Source organism: Heloderma suspectum, chromosome 5, assembly GCF_057233095.1.
Source record: "Heloderma suspectum isolate Gila_16-S chromosome 5, 16-S_ref, whole genome shotgun sequence".
Lineage (NCBI taxonomy): Eukaryota > Metazoa > Chordata > Lepidosauria > Squamata > Helodermatidae > Heloderma > Heloderma suspectum.
Window position 1 is genome coordinate 127,875,804 of NC_139462.1, and position 27,727 is coordinate 127,903,530.

Consider the following 27,727-nt stretch of genomic DNA (forward strand, 5'->3'; position numbering starts at 1 on the left):
AACTCCATGCTGGGTGTGCCATCATCGGTTGCACTACTCTATATCGTGCAGCTTGTCCAGTGGGAGATCTTCACGACAACAGAATGAGAAGTGTGTTGGAGTATTATCCGGATTTTTATGGGATCGGCTTTAGTCCATCAGGGACACACGAAGCAAGAAAAGCCAAGTGCACTGTACCTTTAAAATCCGGTTTTCATGGGTCACACAGTGCTTCAAAGGAACATACTTCTGGGTTTGGTGGGGGGAGTAGAATGTAACGTCATCAACCTGGCAGGGGCTGCTCAACCAATGAATGAGTCTTGTTTCCTGCTGTCAGGTTTCCCCGATTCCCCCAGTGCACACGCTCAGGCAATCTGACACTGGACACCCAAATTAGTGAGATTTCTTTATTGCAGGGAATCCCATGGCAAAAGCTTAATAGTTACTCTCTTCAGAAATCATATAGCCGATGGTCAGTAGCTACAGGCTCTATGTAATTCCAGAACAGTCCAAACACTACTACTGTGACTGAGATCCTCATCAACGTGGTTTCTCTCATAAAAGAAAGTTTCCTCCAAACACAATTAAAACTTTATACATCTGAGTCACCACCCCCCCCCCAAATAATCTGAGGGTCCACAAATTTAGATTCCAAGATATGTAAGACTGAGTCTAAGGATCACCGTAAATTCTGCAATTACAAGAAAACTCTTCAAGGAGTGATATAGATGACCCTATGAAATTTCTGTTGTACCTAAAGCATGAGGATGAACTTACCCAAAGTCTAGAACTGTTAATTCAGCTTCTCTTTCAGTAGAAACAAAAATGGTAACCCCCGGCTATTTCATCCTTCCTTTTTCCAATCTATCTCAAAGCAGGGTAAGAAAGGGCACTAAAACCCAGCAGGTGTATATTAGTTGTACCCACCTCCCATATGTTCTGCACAAAAAGAATATGAGATTGTTGGAGGCGCTTTAGAAAACTTGCATCCACAAATTTATTGCCCCTGTCTGTAACATTCAAGCTGAGACAATGCAGGCCCTGAGGTGACTATTGTGCCATATTCATATAGCTAGGTAGGAATTAAAGCTGACCCTTTTCATTTTTAAAATGATGTTGCTTGAGCCTATTTGTAACATTGTCTGAAAGACTGGTTATGGCAATTAACACTTGGGACTAGGACACTATTTGGTCCCTTATTTGTCATGCCCAAACATCTCCCCCCCCCTCCCCCCCTCACATACACACACACACACACACACACACAGAGGCTGGGTTCACAGAACATGTCAATCCACACTCAAGGTTGAGTATGGACTGAGTGTGGGCTGTTGTTGAACTGTGGGGTGTTGTGTTGTGTGAACCGAACCATGCTAACAAACCAAATTTTAATGAATTTTCTTAACCACAAACAACCCATGAAGAGAACCCATGGTTTGATGTTGGGTTGTGAACTGTGGGTTGTTCATGGTTAACAAACCATGGTTTGCTAGTGTGGTTGGGTTCACGCAGTACAAACAACCTATTCTAGAATCTATTCTATGATTCTAACCACAGTTCAACAACAATCCACAGTTCAAAAACAACCCACAGTTCAACCCATACTCAACCTTGAATGTGAGTTGTCATGTTGTGTGAACCCAGCCACTGTGTGTGTGTGACTGAAAGAGAGAGGCTGGGTTCATACAACACGCTCACCCATGATGATTTATTTTCAGGAACAACTCATGATGGGTTTGCTTGTTGTCTGTGCCCCCTTCCCCATAAACATCTATGAATGAGGCTGGGTGATTACAGAATAAAAGCACCCACTGAGTAGAGTCTTGGTCACCACACCTCAAAAATGATACTGTAGAGCTGGAAAAGGTGCAGAAAAAGGCAACTAAAATTATCAAGGGGTTGAAGCAACTCCCCTGTGAGGAACAATTTTGGGGGCTTTTTAGCTTAGAAAACAGACAAGTAAGGGAAGGCATGATAGAGGTGTATAAAATTATGCACGTAGAGAAAATTGATCAGGAAGCTGAATAGTCAAAGACTCAGGATAGACAAAAGGAAGTACTTCACACAATGTATAAACTATGGAATTCAAACTACCACAAGATGTAGCGATGGTTGCCAACTTGGACGGCTTTAAAGGGGGATTACACAGATTCAAGGAGGATAAGGCTATCAATGACTACTAGTCATCATGGTTATACATTACTTCCAGTGTTGGAGGCAGAATGTCTCTCAATACCAGTTGCTGAGGAACACGTCTGGGAGGGTACTATTGTGCTCATTCCTGCTTGTGAGCTTCTCATGGGCATCTGGTTGTTCACCACTCTGGGAATGGAATGCTAGACTAGGTAGGCCTTTGGTCTGATCCAGCAGGGCTCTTCTTACTACCTTCTCTTTCACTGATCTGGTTCACATGTAACAAGAAGACACCATGGGTGAATTTCCCCGTGATGTCAGAACTCGCAGCCCTAAAACAGCCCGTGGGTTCTGGATGGCTTGTCAAGCACCTCAACAACCCACCCTCACTGGGTTCTCACATAATGAGAAGCTACTGTGTGCCTGAATATTCAATATGGCAGTTGTTGCCGCAACAAGATACCCATGGTGGTTTTTTGTTACATGCAAAATGGACCCCTCTCTCCCCCCGCCCCCACCTCTCCCTCTCCAAGTTTATCTTTTAACAGCTCTGTAGGAGATTTACATTCAGTCACAAAACGTTTTATTGGAACTAAATCCCTAATTTAAAAAAACCTAGTTTACTAGCAGTTTTGCAATACATTCCCAGTAGAGAGGGTAGATCCTATTTCCCAGAAAGGGGTTAGCAAATGGCAACCATACAGTTCATAAGCGTCCATAAAAGTTTGAACTCCACTTTTGGAGGGGGAGAGGGACTAGTAGATGTCTGGTGTTAGGTTTCCTAACAATTTTTGGACCTTGAAATATTCACAAGAAATGTCAATTCACAGGACAAATCAGGGTACCCTTCCTTTACATCCAAATCCTGCATTATGCACTAGTGACCACCTGAGTGACTTCATCCATTTCTCCAGACTTTGGCTTCATCTCTCTTTTCACAATACTGTGCGATTTTAACTTGACATGCTTTCCTTGAATTATTACACCCATACTAAGAGGAAGGCACAATTTTCTTTTAACCATTTATCAAAATGGCTTTCTTTTAACCATTTATCACTTCAGAATATATTGCTGCTCACAACAATTATACTAACTCTCATCCACATATTGTCAAAGGCTCAAGCGTTGCCCTCTGGCCACATCTCTGTGTCTGCTTTGCCTTACAGAAACTCCCTACAGGAAGGTCCTCCCTACGTTCCAGCTGAGCAGAACCAAAAAGAAACAGCTATCCATTAGACACAGGTGGTAAAGTCAATCTCAAGCTATCCCAATTAAATTTGTGCTTAAGGGTGGCGCACAGATGATTGACAGGTAGGAGGAAACACAGGTAGCAGTCACTCGAAACTCTGCATCCTTGCTCTGTGAGTCTTTCTTGATGGCTCCCCAAATTCTCACTTTGCTTCACAGAGGGCCACCTGCGTAACAGAAGGAGATGAGAAGGAAAGCAAGGCCATTTCATGAGTCCTGCTGCTGAAAGACTACTTTTTCCCCTCTTTCCTTCCCATCCTTTTCCTTCTGCATCATATCTTTTTAGACTGTAAGCCTGGGGGAAGGGAGTGTCTTGTTCTACTGATTGTATGTAAACCACCCCAGGAGACTTTGTGGCTGAGAACTGAAGTAAAAATATTTTAAAGAAATAAATACAGAAGTAATATACATTGCATCAAGCACAGAAAGCTAAATCTGCATGTCTACAGTCCCTTGCATTTTGTAGTATAGGGGAATAACTATTTTAGCTTATAGTTTTAGAATTGTTTTCCTTTTAGAATTGCTTTTTAAAGTATATCCCCTGAGTTTGTAAGACTATTAGAACAGAGTAAAACTTCAAATATATGAATTTGGAACAGTATATAATATTTATATTTTGGGTTTTTTTATTTATTTAAGCATTGCTGTTTTCCAAAGTGCCCTGCAGGAGGCAGCAAAGACAAGTAGTTCTCACCCCAGTTGCTATTTGTCCTGCTTTTGCAACTGGAGCCACATGTTGGGTGAGATTATTAGGGCTTTCTCAGTCCATCTAAAGGTTCTCTTCCTGCCTGTCTAATCATTTTTCAGTGTTTCCACGGGGCGGTGTGTGTGTCTTTGTTTTCCCCCTCTTTGTTGGGGTCTTGGGGATACTCAGGGATCTGTTCTTGGCCCTCCCTCTGCTCTTCTCTCTCTACTTCCTGTCCCCAGAGTGACCTCCAGAACCTCCTTAGTCCAGATTAACATTTCCCCTCCCCCAATCTGGCAACTCCACCTGCCTCTCCAATATTTCTGCTTGGATGCTTCATCATCATCTCAAGCTCAATGTGCCCAGGACCGAACTGCTCCTCTCTTTTCCCAAGTACTGTTGGCTTTGGCTTTGACCCTTCCCTCTCCTTTGCCCCCCACCCCCAATTCAGTCCATCACCAAATCATGTCACCTCTCCCTTTACAAGAATACAAAAGTACGGCTCTTCTTCTCTACCCCTTCAGTAAAAACTCTTGTACATGCCCTATTCATCTTTCGCATTGTTTACTGAAATCTCCTTTGGCCTTCAGTTGTCTCACTTTCATCCATTCACAGCATCCATCCAGCACTCTGCGGCCCAAATTATCCACCCCTCTTGTCATTCTAATCATGTGACTCCACTCCTTAAATCTGAGTCAGTTTGCACGACGCAAGGGTGTCACAGTGGCTTGTTAACCACACCCGTGTGTGCCACCCAATTGACCTAATTACTCTGACCCGGCATGGCTTGTCATGATGTCCAAACCTGACGAGAGTGGATGGCTAGGGTGGTTAACAAAACACCCAGCAACTGTTAACCCCCCGCCCCCCAGGGCTCGGGCTGTTGAAAATGTGGGTGCAACTCACCTAGCTTCAAAAAGAAAAAAGCTAATCTGCCTGCATAGAAGGGGAATAGAGAGAGGACCTCCAAGCTTCTTAGATGGTCTTCTGATCTCTGCTGACTTTCCTTCTAATGCTAGACTGATACTCTTAGGGTTGCTCACTTCCTACTTTCTTCTTCATGCTCTTGTCTCTCAGAGAGGAGACATCTCTTTGGGTCTCCCTCCATCTTGAGTTGGGGGCCTTTCTATACAACACATATTTCCTGCAATAAATGCAAGCTTCCTTATTCCTTTGACCCAGAGTCTCCAGTGAGATTTATCCAGAGTAAAGTGTGCTCTTTCAGCTAGGATTCCACACAGCTCAGCCCTTGTCAAGTTCTTACTATTCTGCCAACAGGGATATCACAAGAAGCCGTGCCCAGTGAGGGTAATTAGGTGAATTGGGCAGCACGTGACCAGCATGCATGGAGTGGTTTACAATCCACCATGGCTTCTTATGAACCACCTTCGTGTTGTGTGAACCCAGTCACTGACTCCCAGACCTACATATACTTCTCGTCCTCCCCTTCAAAGCCCTCTAGGGCCCTGCCCTTTATGTCCCTGTAGTGCGGGAGGAGGAATGTAGAGGAACAGCAGCAGGGGAATTGCTTTCCAGAGGGGAAGAAGTGCTTGTCTGTAGTAGCAAGAAACGCCCCCCCCCCCAACCCAAAGTGTCTTCTAGCATCTTAAAGACAACAAATGTATTCTGTTGATGAATCCTTCTTGCTCTGGAAAGTGAATGAAGTGTTAATAAGGCATTCAGATTTTACTGTTGTTTACAACAAATGACCATAGACAGAGAATGAGGAATATAATCAGAGTCTGGATACTTCTTTCCTTTTCTTTGATGGCGTTCCTACCTCACATTAACGGTTTAAATGGTAATGCATTTTTGCAAGTTTTTTAAATTAAAAAGCTAACATTTTAATTAAACACTAAAGGTTGCATTTCACCTGACTTTTCAGCTGACCTTTTTAAAAGCTCATTGTGTTTACATGTTGAACCTATGCAGTCACAAGTCAGCACCACTGAGTTCGATGGATCATTATGCTCAGGATTACAGTCATCTGCCTGCTCCCATAACTGTCATTGTGAGATTTATTTGTGGTTTCTTTGTGTTTGGAAGTCAGGCATAAATAATAGGAAAGCAGGATATATCTCTATCATCCCTCCTAGGGGTGTGACTGTAGGTTCTCCTTGGGGGCAGGGCTAGGGGGGCTGCCACAATGAGCTCCTGAACATGAGAAGTTACCACTACACCATGGCTTTGCACTTATATCCCAAAACATCCCTTCCTGTGATCATTGCTCACTCAGCTCCACCAGCTCAGCTGTCTCCTGCTCCCTGAAATGGCTCCAGCCATTTTCCCTTGCTGCTTCTTATGCCTAGGTCTGCCTCCCAGAATTCACTGTGCAATCACTTCCCTTATCTCCTTTAACTCCCCCCTCAAAGCTCATCCCCCTTTGGATCGTCCTCCTAGTCCCTACACCCGATTGTAAGCCAAAGTATGTGTAAGTGAAATAAGCAGATTTTCTTCCCCTGCTTATCCTTGCCTCCACCACCACCCCCTTCCTTGTGTCTGTTTTAGACTGTAAGACCCTTGTGGTACGGACCTGTCATACCTGTTGCTTTTAAAGCACCATGCATATAGATGAAAGTAAATAAATAAAGGTATCTATACTAGCAATTTTGTCTCCTCCCTAGTCTATTTTTATGCAATTTATCTAAATAATTATTTTATACTGATCTCTCCAGTTTATGATGTTGATTTTAAAAGATGGAAGTACTAATACTAATTCCTATTATACAAGATTTATTTGTTTCCCACATTGTTACTCTTGGCATGTCTGAAATAGAATTAATTTTTTTTTAAGTGCAGTTATGTAATTTTTCTATTCATCTTGTAGGATTATTTTATACCAATTTTAAAGAATAATTTCTGGTATTTAAGGAGATCGGATTAGGATCTGCACAGACTGAAGACCCTATTTTTAAATTTTCTTATTCAATATACCGGGGGGGGGGGGGGGGACAGTACACCCAGCAGACTGCCAGGCAGAGGAAGCTTCAGAAAGCAAGGCTGGCCAATTTCTGTGCTTTAAGGGGACACTCTGTTCCGCAGGTCCAGGTTCCACCATGGCCGGGTAGCCAGCCAGATGGGTGGCTAATAAATCTAATAAATAAATAAACATTGGTGATATGTTACAGAAACAATTTCACAGTTGTGTGTTCAGCAGCACTACATGTAAATATATACATGTACATATTATGATATATGTTGCACAGTCCATGCCACAGATGGAGCATGAAAGTGTGCTTATCCCTATTTTTGCAACTTGAAAATGCTTATTTTTCCTTATGAGTGAAACTGGGGCCAAACTTCTGATCATATCTTGATTAAAATTTGATAGAGCCACTGGGGGCTGGTTCCAGGTTTAGGTGCAGATGAGATTTCTGAACAGTGTGAAACTAAAACCGGGGAGTAGAACCTTAGGCGTGGGGGGCAAATCCAGCCCTCTGAGGGTCCCAATCTGACCTTCTGGAGTTCCCCAGAAAGTTATGTCTCACCCCGCCCCCTTTCCCACACCCACCAGTCATGTTGTGGGTTCCCAGCTTTTGTGCAGTTCCCCCCCATTCTAAAAAGCTGAACTGCCCCATCCCCCAGCTTTAAGCTAAACTTGACTGGTATTTTGGCCCTGCCCTTGGGCACCCCCCCTCCCCCACAAGCTCTCCAGAGTGGAATTTTCCCTCTGGCTGAGAAAGGTTCTGCACCGCTGAACTAAAATATCAAGTAGTTTGCTATTTAAAAAACTGCCAAACATAGTAAATGGTCAACAACCGCAGTAATGCCCAGCGAATGACTTCCAGAGACCAAACCGCACACATGGACATAAGTGAGAGCCCCGTTCAAATCCTAGAATCACAGAGCTGGAAGGGAATGCAAAGGCAATCCTTGCTGGAGTACCATCCAACCCAGAAGGTCCGGTCAGAGGTGAGCCCTGCAATTCAGGCCACAGAATGCCAGCAGTAGAGAGCAGTTATGCTGCAGAAAAGAGCTTACAAATAGTTTGAACTAATGGTTCTTTCAAACAAGCCAAGCTACATGCTATAGTGGTTTGGTGTTGCCGTCTCCTACCTACACATCTGCAGAATAAAAGTTTTTATCCTTTTGTAAAATTGCAGGATGTGATTCATTTTAATTTCTTCACAATGAAATCTTTTGTGAAGAGCCAACAATGTGATGTGGCTGCAAAAAAGGCAAATGCTATTTTGGACTGCAGTAATAGAAGTATAGCTTCCAAATCCCGTGAAGTACTAGTTCCCCTCTACTCAGCACTGGTTAGGCCTCATCTGGAGTACTGTGTCCAGTGCTGGGCACTGCACTTTAAGAAGGATGCAGACAAATTGGAGGGTTCAGAGGAGGGCAGTGAAGATGATCAGGGGACTGGAAATTAAGCCCTTAGAGGAGAGGCTGAAAGAACTGGGCCTGTTTAGCCTTGAGAAGAGAAGACTGAGGGGAGATATGACAGCGCTCTTCAAGTACTTGAAAGGTTGTCACAGAGAGGAAGGCCAGGATCTCTTCTCCATCATCCCAGAGTGCAGGACATGGAGTAATGGGCTCGTTACAGGAAGCCAGATTCCGGCTGAACATCTGGAAAAACGTCCTGTTAGAGCAATACGACAATGGAACCACTGACCTAGGGAGGTAGTGGGCTCTCCCACACTGGAGGCATTCAAGATGAAGCTGACAGGCACTTGTCAGGGATGCTTTGACTTGGATTCCTGCATTGAGTGGGGGGGGAGGGTTGGACTCGATGGTCTTGTAGGCCCCTTCCAACCCTACTATTCTGATTTTTATGACCAGATGTTTCAAAGCTCTCTGCTTCCAACAAATTAGGCGAAATGTTTACATGACGTCCAGTGGGTTTCTGCTTGTCATTATTATTAAAGGCTTATTTATTGATGGTTAAAAGTGGTATATTGACGCTGGAAATATTCACTCCCTTTATCATTTGATGTGTCCCATCAAGTGCTCTATTTATCATATAGGTTTATAATTACTGTATAACATTCTCCCATTGGTCTAGTGCAGTTCTGTTAGGCCTCTTGCACTTCGTGCATTTTGAGCTTTCCTTTTTCCAGGAAATCCCCACCAGGCTGGTGTCCACATCATTGTGGGTAAGCAGCCCTCCAAGGGGACTTTTCCTCTAGCTTCACTTCCTATGGCAGGCCAGACTCAAGTTCTCAGGCATGGGCCACTTCCCCATTTGGCTGCGAGTCGCAAAGTCCTTTGCAGACATGATGGGATGTGTAAGATCAGCAAATGCACTTCCCTCTTCTCAGGCCCAGCAGGGAAATCGGTGGCTGGGCCTTCTTTAAGCAGTTTGCTTGCAGACCCCTTTGGAGAGTGGAGACAACTTTTCGTGCAGAACATTGAGGTTATTGGGCTGATAGTGGCCTCAGACTCTGTTGTTTTTCTTAATCCCCCTTTATCATAAATCCTAACTGTACGGCAAAAAGGGAATCAAAATATGTATATTTTAAACAGGTACATGGTGGGGCAATGTCCTTCAGGTAGGTGAAGATGGGAGAGCTGCTTTCTTCTCAGCACTGGTGCAGGGAAAAACTAGCATTAAATGCATACACCTATCAGTGACATACCAGTGAATATATTACTGAAGTACATTAGTTAGCCTTGAAGTTAACATGGGAGAAATTACCCATTTTAAAGGCAAATGCAAATTTAAATGTTTATCACAAATGTTTATGACAGCAGAAAATTGAGAAATCCCAACTAATCCTCCCTTGGCTCAATATGGGGCATGGGGGTGGGAAGAACAGGAGGAGGCTGGAAGGCACAAGGAGAGACCAGGGAGTGCAAACAGGGCAGGCCAGTACAAACTGAAGGCTATGAGGCATAGGGAAGAGAATAAAGGTGGGGCTGAGAAACATGTGGGCACTCACTGTGGAACAAGTATTGAGAACAATAGCCATACCTTCCTTTTCCAGGTCTGCTAATTACCTTAGTTTCTGGAGCAAAAGTAGCTGGGATCCCTCAGCTGGTTCAGAATGGGAAATACAATTCCAGCTGAGTCATCAGTACAGCAAGAGTATGTTTGTGAAGCTGAATACTCCTTATTTGCAAATTCTTAAAGCCTGCTTGTTTCCGAGGGTTATTAGGGAATGTGCATGCTGATCCTCTGTAAGTTTCTGTGCTGATATGTTTTTAGATAGTGTATTTTTTGTGAAGTTGCACTTGCATTTTTATTTTTTATTTATCTATGTATTACTGTCTCCTTCCAGACGAGGCTTTTATTGTGCAATCGCCCTGCCTCATTGATGGAATTTTATCAGGGGTCCAGATGTCATCTTGCATTTGAAACCCTCTCATGTTTCCCCACCGCTTCTTCCATCTTCTTTCAGGATAAAAAATAAAAAATCCGTTAAGGAGGAAAAGACAAAACAGTTGCACAATGTCTTCTGATTCATAATCCAAAGAGCCCTGCATCTGGAAGCACCCATTATCCCTCAATAAAAAAATTCCCAGGGTGCTTTATATAAAAATATGTTAAAATACAAATAAAAAAACCCAAACAGTCATAAAAATGTAAGAACTAAAAGGCAGCAAGACCTTAAAAGCCATATAAAAACTATCAGCAGGACTAATATTATGTCTAAAAAAGCCTGAGAAAATAGAAAGGTATTTTGTGCTGAAAGGATAACAAAGTAGGCACTAGGAAGACCTCTCTGGGGAGGGCATGCTGGCCCTCCTCTCCGGTAGCCAGATGCCTCACCTCAGATGGCAAGGGCACCCACAGAAGGCCTTCTAACTAGAGAATTAATTAAGCACATATGGAGACAGTTGGTCCTTCAAGCAGCCCAGTCCTATGCCATGAAGGGCTTTAAAGGTCAATATCAGAATGCTGAATTGGGCCCAGAAGCAGACTGGGAACCAATGCAACTGATGTAGCACCAGCGTAATATGATCATAACACCCAGTTCGTAATCTAGCTGCCAGGGTCTGAACTGCAGTTTCCAAACTGTCTTCAAATTCAGCCCCACAGACCATTATACAGTAGTCTAATCTGGAGGTTACCAGAGCGTGGATCATAGAGGCCAGGCTACCTCTGCCCAGGTAGGGTCGCAACTGCCACCCCAGTGTAAGCTGGTAAAAGCACTCCATGTCACGGAAAGAGAAAGATGGATCCAGGAGCTTGCAAGCTGCGAGAATCACATAAGGATGGGCCTGTTGTGTTACTTTCAATCAGAGTATATGGATAAAAGCAATTCAAGTAGTAAGTTCCTGTGTTACAGAGTTTAATAACATTATTGTATGTGTTGAAGGATTCCACCTTTTGATGTCATATATTGGGAATCTGATGAGTGGATCTGGTATTGAGGAAGTCCTGCAGCTGTGGGTGGGTGATGCTGTGGATCATATAATGACAGGCAAAACATATTCACATCCTGTTCATGGCCTCTTACTGGTATCAACAGTAATAATGGAAGTACGCTACAAAGTCCAGAGGCGGGAACCACTAGAGAGCACACATTGTTTTCACGCTCAGACATCAATAAATACACCATGGCAAAGACCACTAAAGAGAACAAAGAACTGTCCCCTGAATCCAGTGAAGCAATGGAGATTGACAACCCAGTAATCAAGGAACTTCTCTTACTTTTTGAGAAATCCATTACTAAAGCAACACCAGTACAGCAGATAAATTCTTCAATAGTTCTGCAGATCTTATCCAAAAGGCTTGAAGAAACTAAAGAAACTCTGAGAAAGAGCAGAAGAACTGTATACCTTTAGATAATGTATCTTCACATGGTTGATATAGCAAAGGCATTTATATGGGCAGAAATGCTTGGAAACTGGAAATTACATTTGCAGAGTGATAAACTAATGGTTCAAATTTTTTCAGGTGCTACCACAACAATTACACCAAATGTACTAAACTATACATTCAGCAAGTGAGTGAACATAAAGACAAGTAACTAGAATTAGACAAAGCATTCCAAGAAAGTAATTTCACATTAAGGGATCAGAATATGGGTCAGAGTATGGGCAGATATGTTCATACAGCAAATGCTCATGCACTCATCAAAAAGCCAAGGAGGGTTGGCATATTGGTGGTGGGAAATGATGGAAAACTGATGAGCCCTATGGATTGTGAGCCACTCAGCATGCAGCAAAGTAAGGATGCAATCCTATGGCTGCTAGACAGCATCTAGACGGCCATAGGATTTTTGGTTTCTGGGAACCAAGCTTGGAGGCAGTGCTCCAAGCTTAGTTCCCAGACATCCAACTCCCCGACCCCTCATAGCAGGTGCAGGTCATCCCTGGCTCCACACTCAGAGGAACAGCATAGAGGGGCTGAAAAGGGGGCATTCTTGTGGCAGGGAGGGAACTGTAGAAGCAGCGTTATGACACTTCCTATGCACCATCCGGCCTCCCCTGCCCTGCTCTGATGCGCCCTGGTTAGACAGCCAAAATTAGCTGTCTTGCCACAAATGCAGGGTGGCTGGAGTGCAGAGGAGAACATCCCTTCTGCACTCCACCCGCCCTGCATTGGATAGTTGACCACCTCTAAGTTCGGAGGTGGCCAACTATCCCCATAGGATTGCGCCCTAAGAAGCTATCTACAGAGAGCTTAACACTGTGTGTCTCCCTCCAACTATTGATGCTCCTATGCGCCACCTGTACAGGACTCATTTCCAGTGCTTGGCACGGAAAACAATTGGGAGTTTACGATATGTTTCCAGAACAATGGGTATGGCAACATTTACATGGGTATCCTCATCCAATAGCCACAAAAAAGAAAAGAACCAGCACCAAAGAAATTACCAAAAACGGTTTGCTGCACCTGCCAAATCATAATCGACATGATTTGCAGTCGATGATGTACATGCCAACTTTATAGCCTTGTTTGCACTGTAGTTTGCAAGCATTGCAATGGAAGCAACTGCCACAAGTGCATTACCAATTCTTACCAGTGAGGAAGAGAACTAAGTAACAATGCTGGTACTGAAAAAACAATGCATAGGTATGTTCTTGTCAACTGCTTCAGTGTCAACATTTGCATATAATAGGTTCTAACCACTATTTCATTATAATGCCCATATTGACATATCACCCATATCTGCCTATATTTTGGTGTGGTCAGACATTAGATATACTGTAGGTAGCTTAAGGTTTCATGCTGATCACTTTTTTGACAGTTCTCTTACGATAAAGGCAATTTACATTTTAATTTCACTGAAGTATTATATGAAAAACAAAAAATGTCTCAGTTTTTTCAGGTATGCTTCACTGGTTCTAGATTTTGGATATTTAATACAGAATACTGTCCTGAACAAAGTGTAAGTTGTATAATTTCCAGTGGAATTTGTTTACAGTTAGGCCTTGTCTATGCAGTAGGTCTACTGGCCTAATTAAACTAAAGGAAGACCCTTTCTGGGGCATGATTCTTTCAGCAATCCTTTCAGGGTCAGCTACTTTAGATCAACCTACTGAGCCACAGAGACTCTACTCCAGGAGTCCACTAAACAGCAGCCTGGCCCAAGGCAACCTAACGCAGATTAGTTGCATCTTACCATCATTTAACATGTACCCCACACAGCTGTGAAAATGCTGTGTAAGGATGGATTTTTTATAAGCAAGTGCTGAAACAGATGTGATGCAGAAGATCCACGATAGGATCTCTGAACATCTCCCACTTAAAAGCAGCTGCAGGGACCTCTGATTTTGATTGGAACAGTGGTGCTGGGAGACAGTGGGTTTGATTCTTCCCCATGCCATTTTCTGGATCTAAATCACCCCTCCTCCAACATTGCTGTGAGTCCCCTAGTGGGGGGAAAACAGGTGCCCATATCATGCCTGCATTTGGTGTGCTGTGGGGTTCACAGCAGCTTCAGAGTGGGCAACTCAGGTCTGGCAAATGGCATGGGGGAGGGTTAAACATTCCTTCCCAGCCCCACCATTCCAATAAAAATCAGAGCGCCTGTAGCTGCTTCAGAGTGAAAGCATGCAAGCAAAACAAAACACTGGAATCTCCCTAAATATTTTGGATCAGTCTGAAACGCAAACCGTCATGAAGAATGTGCGTTCAGTTTTAAAATGGCACTCTTCGACTTTCTGTTTCACCTTAATAACATCCACATGTAGGAAAGATCTTTTTAAATGTCCACTGTGAAAGTATGGCAGGGGAAAGGAGGCCAGCAGACAAAGGTTCTGCAGAGTCACCCCCATCCAAGTGCAAGGTCAATAGTTAGACAAGCCTAAGGGACCATCCAACGCCTGCAAACTCCACAGTTGACCCAACACACAGGACATCTAAGGAGAAAGAAGGGTTAAGAGCATAAGAGTCCTCTGGAACAGGCCAAAACCCCATCTAGTCCACATCCTGTTTCCCACAGCGGCTAACCAGATGCCTCCAGCAAACCCTCACAACCAGGGTGTGAAAGCGACAGGCCTCCCTCCCTGGTATGAGTGGCAACTGCCTTGGAATGCAGAGGCTCCATGTAGCCATTATAGCTAACAGTAGCTGATAGGCTTGCCATCCACAGTTCAAATAATGTTTCAGCTTCTCGGGCATGCGAAAAAGCTGGTAACTGGGAGGGCATTGCTTAATGTACGCAATGAGAAGCAATGGAACTCAAGCAGTACTTCTTTTTAAATAGAAAGGTGCCAGGCCTTTGGCTGACCTACTAATCGTATATTATCCGGCCTGGAAGCCCAGAATGTGTGGAAGTGCTGGCTCAGGTTATTCGGAGAGGAGGAAAACTCGCGGCACATGCCGAGGGGAACTCTGGCCTTTTATTACTTCTCACATATCTGGGGGCTACGGCCTGTGCGGCCTGGCTTTTAAGCTCGCCTGGACGTCGCACTCTCGAAAATCCTCTCTCCTGGTACCGGCGGGCGGGGGACGGGAGCCCGGGGGAGCGGCCTGAAAAATTGCGGGAGGAGAAGCGCTCGCCGCATGCCCCGGAGAACGTCGTTTCGCCTTTCCCATAACGATCTAGGGCTGAAGCCTCGTGTCCTCAAAGGTCCCCGCCGCCACCCCAGAAGCTTCCAGCCCTCTGGACCCCTGCCCGAATCGCCCCCACGTTCCCAACGCCGACCGAAATGTGAGCGCCGCGCGCCGGCGACGCTGCTCGGGCAGCGCCGCCCCCGGGGTCCCTCGCGCTCGGTCTGGCCGAGCCCCCCCCCGCCGCGCAGCGGGGGTGGCTGAGCGCGCCCGGGCCGCCCGCGCCACGCCGGGCCCCGTGACACAACCAGCCTCCGGCCCCTCGGAAGGGCGGCTCCCCCGCGGGCCTCGCCTGGACGCGCCTCCCCCGCGCCTGGACGGGGCGGGGAGAACCGTGGCGGGGCGAGGTCTCGGCTAGGCGAGCGGCGCGGAGCGGCGAGGTCGGGGCGCTGGAAGAGCTCCCCTCGTCTCTGCCAGCGCGCCCCGGGCGCCCCATCCCGGCGCTGCGCAGACCGAGTCACCTGAGGAGCGAGCGGGCTCCGGATGCCGTTCTCCGGCGGGCTGTGGTGGCTGCTGTGCTGTCGGCAAGGCTTCACCTTGCTCCGGCGTGACTATGGCGAGGCAGGCAAGGAGGCGGCGGACGATGAGGAGGAAGCCGAGGAGTCCTTCGAACTGCGCAGTCAAGGCGGCGAGGTGGGCTCCGCGCGGGCGGGAGCGGTGGTGTCGGGGTTGCGCCCCGTTTCCTTCGGGGGTGTAGCTTCTGCAGAGATAGGAGGCGGATCTTACTTTTGTCATGTATCCCGTCCTTTTCTAGCCCCAGAGGAGTAACTCGTGCCCCCCATCCCCCCGTCGCGGACAAGGTCTTCTGAAAGTGCCTGGGCTGGAACTTCGCGCAGGTTAACTTCTAAAGAGAAAAGGGCTAGAACTTGGGAGCTCGCTCCATGTGCGTGGTGTGGACTTGACTGTGTTACTCAGTGATGTGAAGGAATTCAGTTGCAACATCCTCAGAGGCCTTCTAAGTCGAATTTTGACTCAAATTAAGTCCTGGACCCACATTCTTTAATTGCGAAGAAGTATACCTTGGACTCTAAATGGATCCATGGTCTGACTCTGTCTAATTTATATGTTCAGATTCCTTTAGGGTCCTTCGCACTTTGGGGCATTGTCCTATGTATGTTATTTGGCGCCAGTCTAGCCTGTAGAATGGCCCCATTCAGCCCCCCCCCCCCGCTTGATTCTCTCCAATCTATAATCCATTGGGGAGCCATCCCAGAGGCAGTATTACCTGCCTCGCCCGCCCTGTTTCTGTGAGATCAGTCCTCCCCAGGTAGACAGAATTAAGCCAACCTCAGGAGTGATCTGCTGGCAAGGTGAGTGGGGGAGGAGATGTTTCCTCATATTATAATCCTTATATAATGCCATTGCCATGAACTATGCAGGACAAGCTGTTGTCCTGGCTGCTTGGACACCGCTCGCTCCCCGGTGTATATCCTTTTAATTGTGGGCAGAGGAAAGTCATGAGTGGGAGTGATGGAGAGCCAGGCTACCATTTGGCTGGCATGAACTCAGGCCTAGCTTGCAGGGCCCATCAAAGTTCATAAAGAAGTCACTCATGTTCCCAACCCCATATTTCCTGCTGCCATTGTTCCCCAGGAGGTGGAAGACATGGCACGGGTTCTGCTGTCTGCCTGCCTTCCTCCCTCCCAGGAGAGGAGAGGACCCAAGCCAGCTGAGATGTGGGTGAAATTCCTGACTTGCTTCATCCACCTTCCTGTGCCTTTAGGAAAGGATAACTTCCAGAAAGAAGATTCAGGTCCTCTTGGCTTCTGTAAGGGCTAGTTGTGGTTACTCTGGAGGCCATGCACTCTGCACATACCCAAATGTAATATTGTCTTTGTCGTGTATTATGGCTAAAATCCTTCTCGCCTGAAACAGGTTCAAGGCAGCCAAGCTCTGGCTCAAATGAAGCCAAACCTGTAGGCTTATGGGAGTTGATTTTTAGAGGCATGGTGATGCCTGTACAAGAGCAGAAAGGGTCTGACTGCCAAGGACATCTTTCCTTTGTCTGGGGTAGTTCTTTGGATAATCTGTTTAATGGCATCATTTCTTGGCACGTGCCAAGACTGCCCTCTTGGACAGAACTGGGCTGAAGGCTGGCCAGCCGACCTGCCTGCCTTTAGAATCCCAAGACACTTTATAAAGTTTAGCTTAGATGGATCTGCTGAGGAATTATGTGTGTGCGTGTGTATGCGTGTGCGCACCGCCCCTTGCTCAGGAGCCTCTCTTTCATGCTTCCCTTGTTAGGAAGGCAGGCCCTGTCAAGAGGAACGGGATGTGACATGTTGAGGCAGTGCATCACCGCTGGCTGGAAGGAACTGGTTTGGGGCTCTTTAGTTTTCCACAAGTGTGCTGTTAAAACTCCACAGGAGAGGAAGGGCTGGCCCTGCGTTGAGGGGAGGGTAGAGGGGGGGATCTCAAAGCTAGGCTGCCCAGTGGGTTGTAACCTTGAGTTGCCAACACATCCCTGCCTCTAGCTGCCTTTGTAGGCCCTGGAGATTGTCTTAGTACTTGCAGGTTTTGACTAACAGTTGCCCTTGAATGGACATCAGAGAAGGTTGTTTCATGCATCCTGGGCAGTGAGAAGGGGTTGGCTGCTGGGATATTTGCATGTTGCTTCCCTTCCCTCCTCCTCCTCCTCCTCCGGCCTGATAGTGGCTGAGAAGCACCTCATCTTTAATCTTCCTAGGCAATAACATTTGATCAGCTAGAAGCCACTGGGGATGAACATGCCACACCTGGACTGTAGAGTGTGATTAGTACAGGAGATTTCCCCTCCTCCCCTGCTAACCATGGCACTCTTTCTGAGAGTCCAGAGCTGTGATGAGGCTCATATCTAGTCACTGCATAAGATGAGGAGCCCTGTTGGATTGGACTAAGAGTCCATCATCCTGTTTCCAACAGTGGCCAACTAGGAGGTTCTGGGAAGTCCACAGCAGGGTGTGAAGTCAATAGCCCCCCCTCCCTTGCTGTTTCCCCCTTCCCCATAACTGGTATTCAGAGGAAGAATGCCACCTTTGGACTTGGAAGTTCCATTTAACTGTCATAGCTGGTACCCATTGACAGACACATTTAGGAAGGTCTAATGCCATTTTGAAACCATCTAAGCCAGCCTTCCCCAACCTGGTGCTCTCCAGATATGCTGGAGTACAACCCAATTATCCCCAGCCAGCACGACAAATGGGAAGTGTCCTGGGGAGTTGTAGCCCAGCACATTGGAGGACACCAGCTTGGGGCAGGCTGATCTAAGCCCATGCCCATCACATCTTGGGGCAGCAAATGCAATACTGCTAATTGTGTTGTGTGGAAAAACTACTTTCTCTTCTCTGTCCTGAGTCTACTGCCAACCAATTTCATTAGGTGACCTGGAGTTTTAGTGTTGAGAAAGGGGTGGGATTTAATTCTCTCTACACCACGCATAATTGTATAAACCTCTTATCATATCCCCCTTTAGCTGTCTTTTTTCCCCTAAGCTACATAACCCCAAACACTTCCTCATAGGGAAGATGTTCCAGCTGCTTGATGATGTCTTTGAACTATTGTATGAAGCTACCAGAATTGCTTTGCCAATGGGATGCTGTGCCAAAGCAGAGTTCTGGCAGGCATTAGCTTGCCACTTCCAAGATATCTTGTCAAGCTTGAGAGACCAGATCCTGAAGCCAGTCACCAGATATGTGGGCATGCTGTAGTGTCACCTGAGACTGTTACTCTTGGCGCCCTCCTCAGACACCTTGGGAAAGGGGATTCAGAAGATGTCAACCAGTCTAAGCTAGCGTAGGGTACGATGGTCCGTAGGAGCTGTCTAAGCTCATATCCACACAGGAAGCCCTGAGGGTAATAGTAGTAATAAAACTATATGTTAAAATACTTATCTCTGCACAGAAATATAGGAGGATGAGCTTGGTAGCCCCATCGAGAGCATCTGGATTAAAATAAATGCAGCAAAAAATAAAAGGAACATGGTAGTCGGAGTCTACTACCAGCCACCCATTCAAGGAGAAGACAAGGATTAAACTTTTGAAAAGCAAATAGTCAATGTTTCAAGGAAGCAGGATGTAGTAGTAATGGGGGACTTCAATTTCCCTGATATTTGTTGGGAGACAAATTCTGCAAAACACAGCCCCTCCAGGAAATTCCTGACTTGTGTGGTGGATAACTTCCTCCTACAAAAAGTAGAGGAAGGAACTAGAGGATCAGTTATCCTTGACTTGATCCTAACCAACAGAGATGACTTAGTGGGTAAAGTAGCAGTTACAGGAACTCTGGGGGAAAGTGATCATGTTATACTTGAGTTCATGGTTCTAAAGGAAGCAAAAGCCAAGTGTGGCCAAACCCGTACCCTGGATTTTAGGAAAGCTGATTTTAATAAACTCAGAACAATTATAGGTAAGGTCCCAGGGCAAGCGACTCTAATGAGAAAAGGAGTCCAAGATGGGTGGGAGTTTTTAAAAAAGGAAATTCTCAAGGCACAATTACAAACAATTCCAACAAGAAAAAAAGGTGGAAGACAACAGAAGAATCCAATGTGGCTTCACAAAAAGCTTAGAGATGGCCTGAAAAAAGAAAAAAAAAGTACACATATAGGAAGTGGAGAGAAGGCCAAGCAACAAACGAAGAGTACAGGCAGGTAGCATGGAATTGCAGGGATGGCGTCAGGAAGGCTAAAGCTGAGAACAAGCTGAGGTTAGTAAGGGATGCTAAAAGCAACAAAAAAGCTTTCTTCAGCTCCGTGCAAAGTAAAAGATAGAGGAAAGAAATGGTGGTTCAGCTATTAAATACGGATGGCAAAATGATAACAGATGACAAAGAAAAGGCAGAAGTGCTCAATTCCTACTTTGGCTCGGTTTTCTCCCAAAAGAGGGTCTATGACCCCCGTGGCAAAGGCGAAATACAGGCTGAAGGGGCAGGACTGCAGCTTCAGATAGAAGAAATAAACCAAATGCACAGTTACAAGATTGGCAATACGACAATGAAACCAATTACCTAGGGAGGTAGTGGGCTCTCCCACACTGGAGGCATTCAAGATGGGGTTGGACAGCCATCTGTCGGGGATGCTGTGACTTGGTTTCCTGCATTGAGCAGGGGGTTGGGCTCGGTGTTGTAGGCCTGTTCCAGCTCTACTATTCTATGATTCTATGAACCCAAAAGTATCCCCTTTAAGCAGAAGGTAAGGAACCTGAATCCATCCAGTAGTCTTACGTAAGGGTAGGTGCCATCCCAGCAAGTGCTTAAAGTGACAGCTTTTATCTCCTGCAGCTCTGGTAGCTAGCTGCATTGTTAAATACATCCTGCTGTGTCTTTACTTACTGTACATGATAGCAAGGCTCTGGCTTCTATTCAGGTCCAAGGTCTTAGCCATGTGAGTTAGTCCAAGTCTTTCTGAGAGAGGAATAGAGGGTGCTGGATCCTGGGAATGGTGTCCTCAAGAGTCTACAGGTTGTATGGGCTTGATAGCCAAGTATCAGTTTCTAGTAGTAGCTTCCAAGTCCCACCATGATAGTGCAACTGTATTATGTGCATTTATTAACACAAATACTCAGGTTTTATCTGGGTTGATGAACCCGTGAAATGATGGGGGGGGGTATTTTTAATCTGTGATTCATCCACAGCTTTTGACAGTTTTCCCCCTCCCATTTTTTTTAAAGCTATTCTCCCCCCTTCACATATACACCAGTATCCCCAAGAGTCTACAGGTTGGATGGGCTTGTAAGTAAGTTTATGTAAGTTCAAATATCCTTTCTGGTACAAAGTCCCAAATATGGGAAAAGTGGATTTGAGGATTGTATGGGTGCAATCCTATGGCTGCTAGTCAGTGGCTGGACAACCATAGGAAAGGTCGGTTCCCGGGAACTGACCTCGGAGCCCACGCTCCAAGGTTGGTTCCTGGAGAACTGACCCCCACCCACTCCCGTGCCACCTGGTAGGCAGCGTGGATTGGCCCCGCACTCCATGCTCATAAGAGCAGTGCGGAGTGGCGAAAATGGGGCATTCGCAGGGGCGGGGAGGTCAGAAATGCCGGTATGGCACATCCTATGTGTCGTCCAGCCACCGCTTCCCGTGCTCCGAGGTCCCAAAGCTAGACAGCCGGAATCAGTTGTCTAGCCATAGAATCATAGAGTAGTAGAGTTGGAAGGGGCCTATAAGACCACCGAGTCAAACCCCCTGCTCAATGCAGGAATCCAAGTCAAAGCATGCCTGACAGATGGCTGTCCAGCTCCATCTTGAATGCCTCCAGTATGGGAGAGCCCACCACCTCCCTAGGTCATTGGTTCAATTGTCGTATTGCTCTAACAGGCAGGAGGTTTTTCCTGATGTTCAGCCGGAATCTGGCTTCCTGTAACTTGAGCCCATTATTCCATGTCCTGCACTCTGGGATGATGGAGAAGAGATCCTGGCCTTCCTCTCTGTGACAACCTTTCAAGTACTTGAAGAGTGCTATCATATCTCCCCTCAGTCTTCTTTTCTCAAGGCTAAACAGGCCCAGTTCTTTCAGTCTCTCTTCATAGGGCTTTGTTTCCAGTCCCCTGATCATCTTTGTTGCCCTCCTCTGAACCCTCTCCAGCTTGTCTGCATCCTTCTTAAAGTGCGGTGCCCAGAACTGGACACAGTACTCCAGATGAGGCCTAACCAGTGCTGAGTAGAGGGGAATTAGTACGTCACGTGTTTTGGAAGCTATACTTCTCTTAATGCAGCCCCAAATAGTATTTGCATATTTTTGCAGCCGCATCACATTGTTGGCTCATCTTCAGCTTGTGATCTACAACAATTCCAAGGTCCCCATGATATCCTGATGAGCAAACTAACTAAAAGTGGGCTAGATGAAACAACAATCTGGTGGATCCACAGTTGGCTACAGAATCGGACTCAAAGAGTGCTTATCAATGGGATCTTCTCAAACTGGGGAGAGGTAATGAGCGGGGTACTGCAGGGCTCAGACCTGGGCCCCGTGCTCTTCACCATTTGTATTAATGACTTGGAGGAGGAGGTGCAGGGAATGCTGATAAAATTTGCAGATGACACAAAATTGGGCAGGATAGCTAATACTTTGGAAGACAGAAACAAAATTCAAAGTGATCTTGATAGATTGGAGCGCTAGGCAGAAAACAACAGAATGACATTTAATAAGGATCAATGCCAAGTTCTGCACCTAGGAAAAAGAAACCAAATGCACAGTTACAAGATGGGGAATACTTGGCTCAATGATACTACAAGCGAGAAGGATCTTGGAATTGTTGTCGATCACAAGCTGAATATGAGCCAACAATGTGATGTGGCTGCAAAAAAGGCCAATGCTCTTCTGGGCTGCATTAATAGAAGCATAGCTTCCAAACCCTGGGAAGTACTAGTTCCCCTCTACTCAGCACTGGTTAGGCCTCATCTGGAGTACTGTGTCCAGTTCTGGGCACCACATTTTAAGAAGGATGCAGACAAACTGGAGACGGTTCAGAGGAGGGCAGTGAAGATGATCAGGGGACTGGAAACAAAGCCCTATGAAGAGAGACTGAAAGAACTGGGCCTGTTTAGCCTTTAGAAGAGAAGACTGAGGGGAGATATGATAGTACTCTTCAAGTACTTGAAAGGTTGTCACAGAGGGGAAGGCCAGGATCTCTTCTCGATCATCCCAGAGTGCAGGACACGGAATAATGGGCTCAAGTTACAGGAAGCCAGATTCCGGCTGAACATCAGGAAAAGATAGGTACATAAGAAGAGCCATGCAGGATCAGACCAGGGGTCCATCTAGTCCAGCGCTCTGTTCACACAGTGGCCAACCAGCTGTCAACCAGGAACCCACAAACTGGACACGAGTGCATCAGCATCCTCCCACCCATGTTCCTCAGCAACTGATGCACATAAGCATACTGCCTCTGATACTTGAAGGAGTGCATAGCCATCAGGACTAGTAGCCACTGATAGCCTTCTTGTCCAGGAATTTGTCTAACCCCTTTTTGGAGCTATCCAAGTTGGTGGCCATCACTACAAATTCCATAGCTTACGTATGCGCAGTGTGAAGAAGTATGTCCTTTTATATGTCCTGATTCTCCCACCAATCAGCTTCATGGGATGACCCCAGGTTCTAGTATTATGAGAGAGGGAGAAAAATGTCTCCCTATCCACGTTCTCCACACCATGCATTATTTTGTGCAATTTTCTCCCCTCACTCGCCTTTTTTCCAAGCTAAACAATCCCAGCTGCTGTAACCTTCCCTCATAGGAGAGCTGCTCCAGCCTCTTGATCGTTTTAGTTGCCCTCCTCTGTATTTTTTCCAGCTCTTTAATATGTTTTTAGGTGTGGTAATCAGAACTGTACACAGTATTCCAAATGTGGCCACACCATAGATTTGTATAAAGGCAGTATGATATTGGCAGTTTTATTCTCAATTCCCTTCCTAATTATGCCTAACACAGAGTTTGCCTTTTTTACAGTGGCCACACACTGGGTTGACATTTTCACTGAGCTGTCCACCACAACCCCAAGATCTCTTTCCTGGTCACTCACTACTAGTTCAGATCCCCTCAGGTTATACTTGAAGTTGGGATTTTTTGCCCCAACATGCATCACTTTACACTTGCTTACATTGAACTCCGCTTGCCATTTTGATGCCCATTTTCCCAGTTTGGAGCGATCCTTTTGGAGCTCTTGGCAATCCCTTTTTGTTTTAAGCACCCTAAATAATTTGGTGTCATCAGGAAACCTGGCCACCTCACTGCTCACTCCTTATTCCAGATCACTTATGAACAGGTTGAAAAGCATTGGTCCTAATACAGATCACTGTGGGATCCCACTGTTTACATCCCTCCATTGGGAGAATTTACCATTTATTCCAACTCTCTGATTTCTGTTCTTTCACCAGACCTGCCCTCTTATTCCATGACTGCTAAGTTTGCTCAGGAGTCTTTAGTGAGGGACTTTATCAAAAGCCTTTTGGAAGCCCAAGTAAACAATGTCTACCAGATCACCCCTGTCTATATGTTTATTGACACTTTCAAAGTACTCTAAACGGTTAGTGAAACAAGACTTACCTTACTGAAGCCACTCCCATTATCCCCAGCCAGCAGGACAATAACTGTCTGGCTGTGGGTGATGGGGACTGCAGTCCAAGTCATTTGGAGGGCACCAGGTTGGGGAATACTGGGCTATAGTCTACTTCTCAAACAGAGCTTTTCCAAGCTGGATCACTTAAACTCTCTGCCTTTGGGGTTTGAAAAAGCTACTCTGGGGTTTCTTTGTTTACATTGGAATTAATGATGAAACCAGACTTTTGCCATGCGTGCATGCCTTTGTTTAGGGCAGGGATGTGCAACCTATGGCCCAAGGTTCACATGTACCCTCAACCTAGTTGCATGCAGGTAGGGGAGATTCACCTGCTCTGCCCACTTTTGGCTCTGGTGCCATCCACCACCAGCATGCTGTCCCTGACAGATTACCCTCAATGGATTGTGGCCCTGAACAGAAAAAAGGTTCACCATTCCTGTTTTATGACCCTGAGAATGGTGAATATTGATCAGTTTCTTCTTCTGACAGCTTTTATGACAAAGTGATATGATGCAATCATGCTATCACAAGCTCTTAATGCAAAGGGAAAATCCATAATTTGGCAAGTTGCAGAACTAATTAGTCCCATTAAAGAAAAGAAGTATCAAACCTCTACTTGATTAGTTTCCTCACTCCTTTTATTAGATAGATAGATAGATAGATAGATAGATAGATAGAATTTTTGGGACCTTCACATTTCAGCCTGCTAACAGTTTGAAATATGAGGACTAAAGCTGTTTTTCTTAGTGACTGCAAGGGTTTGCAGAAGAAAAGAGAAAAACTAACTCCACCCTCCGTTCCACCACCTGTATTTTTCATCTGGAATCCTTGCTTGTTTCTCTTGATTAGTATAGATAAGGTAGGTGAACAAGTATTCGCCTGCAGAGGAGCTTGCTCAGCTTCCTTACCTGGTGAATTTTAACTAACCTGTACAAACAACAGCAAAACTTTTAAAAACCTGCCTGAACCTAGTTATTATCAACACTCCAGTTGGAGAGGAAGGAAAGGATAATTGCCTGAGCAGGGAGGGCCACTTGTAACCCTGGTGAGTGCTTTTGTGAAATCCTCAGCTTCCTGCCCAGGGTTCTCTTCAGAAGAAGCTCCGTAGGGTCTTCTGCAAGGGCTCTGAACCAGTAGTTCAAGGGAGGGCAACTTGTGGCCCTCCAGATGGTTTGGCTTACAACTCCCATCAGCCCTAACCAGCATAGCCAACGGTGAGTTGCAGGCCAAACCATCTGGTTTGGTCTATAACCCACCCCTGCAGACGTGGCTGACTCTGGGGACCTTATTCTATCAGGAAGTGGAAGAGCCACCTGAGGAGGAATCCAGGGGAGTAATCTCAAGTTCTGCTGGACTCATCATGCAACTGAGCGTCAGGCAAAGATCTGGAAGCGCCCTGCCCCGTTTGGGTGGTGACAGGCCATGAACTGGGCCATGACAAAACATTGTAGGCTTGGAGTTCTCCCTGCTCCAACTTGTGATTCCCCACAATAGAATCCGTGGTCTCTGCTGCTTTCTAGTACAGAACTGTAGCGTTGCTTTTCTACCCATGCCTAGGCAGACACTTACTGTCAGCCATGCACGGGACAAGCAGGGCCCCCATTGGTGCTGCAAGCTTTGCCAATGCTCCTTTTGTAAGACCCTGGCCACCACTGAAGCTGGCACTCCCAAACCCCACCTCTTTGGCTCATGAGGATAGTTGATAGCGGGGATCCCAGTTGTTTGGTAGGTGCTTTACCATGATGTCCTGCTGGGTGTTCCCCTTTCCGCCACAATCACAGGGCCGACACCTATGTAGAACAGGAGGTGGAGAAGTGGCCTGGAGAAAAACAGGCTGGCTCTGTCTACCTTCACAACTTTGGTACTGGGTGAGATGGCTGTCATGCAAGGCCCCTGCTGCTAGAGCTCTGCCTGCCTAGATGTTGTTGCAAGCCTCCTTCCTCTTCCATATGTGCCTACATGTTGCTCTCTGGCAGATACAGTGCTGACAAATATGTAATGAGCAACAGCGCCAGATAGGGATGCTGGAGAAATTCGAGACTGATTAAAATGAGCTTGGATTTCTTAGAATCCGACCTGCGGAATCCGCTGCAGAGTGACCTCCTGAGGCCCTGCGGAGTCCGTGGACTTTTGGGTGATTTTTTTACTTTCCCAAAATTTACACATATAAATCTGTAAATACATAAGTTTCTGCTGAGGAAACGTGGAATGGAATAGGGGACAATACACTAAACGTTACATACTGGGGTAAATTATGTAGATACTTACGTAAACACTTACATAATTATTTCCATATTTTTCCGCATGATGAACAGAAAATATTTGCATCCATCTGTGGTAGGATGACGGAACGAAAGGCACCTGACAATCCACAAAACACATGGAGTGGATTTTACACAGTCCGTACATCCCTAGCGCCAGAGCACATTTATACTCTGCTTTTAAATGTTGAAATGGCCTTACATATTAGACTTGTATCCATGTTATCAAGACTACTTGTTGTAGTGGTATGTAATTTGGTATACATTTACTTGCTGAGGAGTATTATCTGGCTGAATGTCGGGAAGAACAATAAAGAATGGCTGAATTATAGCTGTTTAAAATGTTTGTATTGGGATGTGAAGATCACACTTGCCACCATATTCCCCCACCCCGAGACCATTTCTTCATTTTCTCTTTTTAGTGGTTTTGATTATGTCAAGAAATCAAGTACAGCTGCAATCAAAATTATTCAAGCTCCCACTGCAAATCAGGTTTATTGTCAAAATTTACAGACATTCAGCTGTTTGCAATGAACAGATCAAACAAAAGCAATTGAAATAGCTCAACACAGCGAATGCTTCAAGTGGTTTCCGCAAGTTCAACTGAAAATGCAACTTATAATGACTTCTCCAGTCTCAAAAGTATTCATCCCCCTGAATAGAATCCCTAACAGCACAAATATGCAAAACAGGTGTTGTCTCAAGCACACCTGATGCAACAAATCAAGGGCTTCATTAGTTGCACCAGGTGTGCTTGAGCTGGAGCACATGAAATACCTGAACTGGCTAGGGGTTTGTTGAGTGTCACGTGTGACTGCATGTTAGAAATATGGCTATGTCAAAAGAATGGTCCAGAAAGTTAAGAGAAGAGATCATCGCCCTTCACAAACAAGGAACAGGATACAAAAAGATAGCGAAGGCACTGAATGTTCCTAGAGACACCGTAGGAAGCATAGTTCGCAAGTTCAGCACTAAAGGAACAGTGGTTACACTACCTGGATGGGGCAGAAAAAGGAAGCTATCAATGGCCGCAACCAGATTTCTGAGAAGGCAGGCTGAGAAAAACCCTTGAGTGACTGCAAAAGACCTGCAGCAAGATTTGGTGGCAACAGGCACTGAAGTTTCAGTGAGCACAGTAAGACGCGTACTAAACGCAGAAGGTTACCATGCCAGAACTCCAGGATGTACACTACTACTGACCCAAAAGCACAAGAAATGTCGGCTCCAATATGCTCAAAATCATATAAATAAGCCACAGAAGTTTTGGGATTCTGTTCTGTGGAGCGATGAAACAGGAACTTTTCGGCCCGATGGATCAGCAGTATGTCTGGAGGAAGAAGAATGAAGCATACGCTGAAAAGAACACTCTGCCTACAGTTAAGCATGGTGGTGGCTCGATGATGCTCTGGGGCCGCTTTGCATCCTCTGGCACTGGAAACC

At 45.8% G+C, this 27,727-nt stretch overlaps 1 protein-coding gene across 8 annotated transcripts in view; it reads left to right on the forward strand.

The window, feature by feature from the left end:
- The first annotated feature begins 15,325 nt into the window (after window positions 1-15,325).
- PLEKHH3 (pleckstrin homology, MyTH4 and FERM domain containing H3) overlaps window positions 15,326-27,727 on the forward strand; it is a 36,822-nt gene continuing 24,420 nt past the window's right edge. For all 8 annotated transcript variants that reach the window (XR_014792217.1, XR_014792216.1, XR_014792215.1 and 5 more), the window contains exon 1: window positions 15,326-15,629. Coding sequence is in view for 2 of the 8 variants with exons in the window: in XM_084857356.1 (XP_084713482.1) it covers window positions 15,480-15,629 (150 nt within the window). In the remaining 6 variants the exon portion in view is untranslated. The remainder of the gene's footprint in view (window positions 15,630-27,727) is intronic.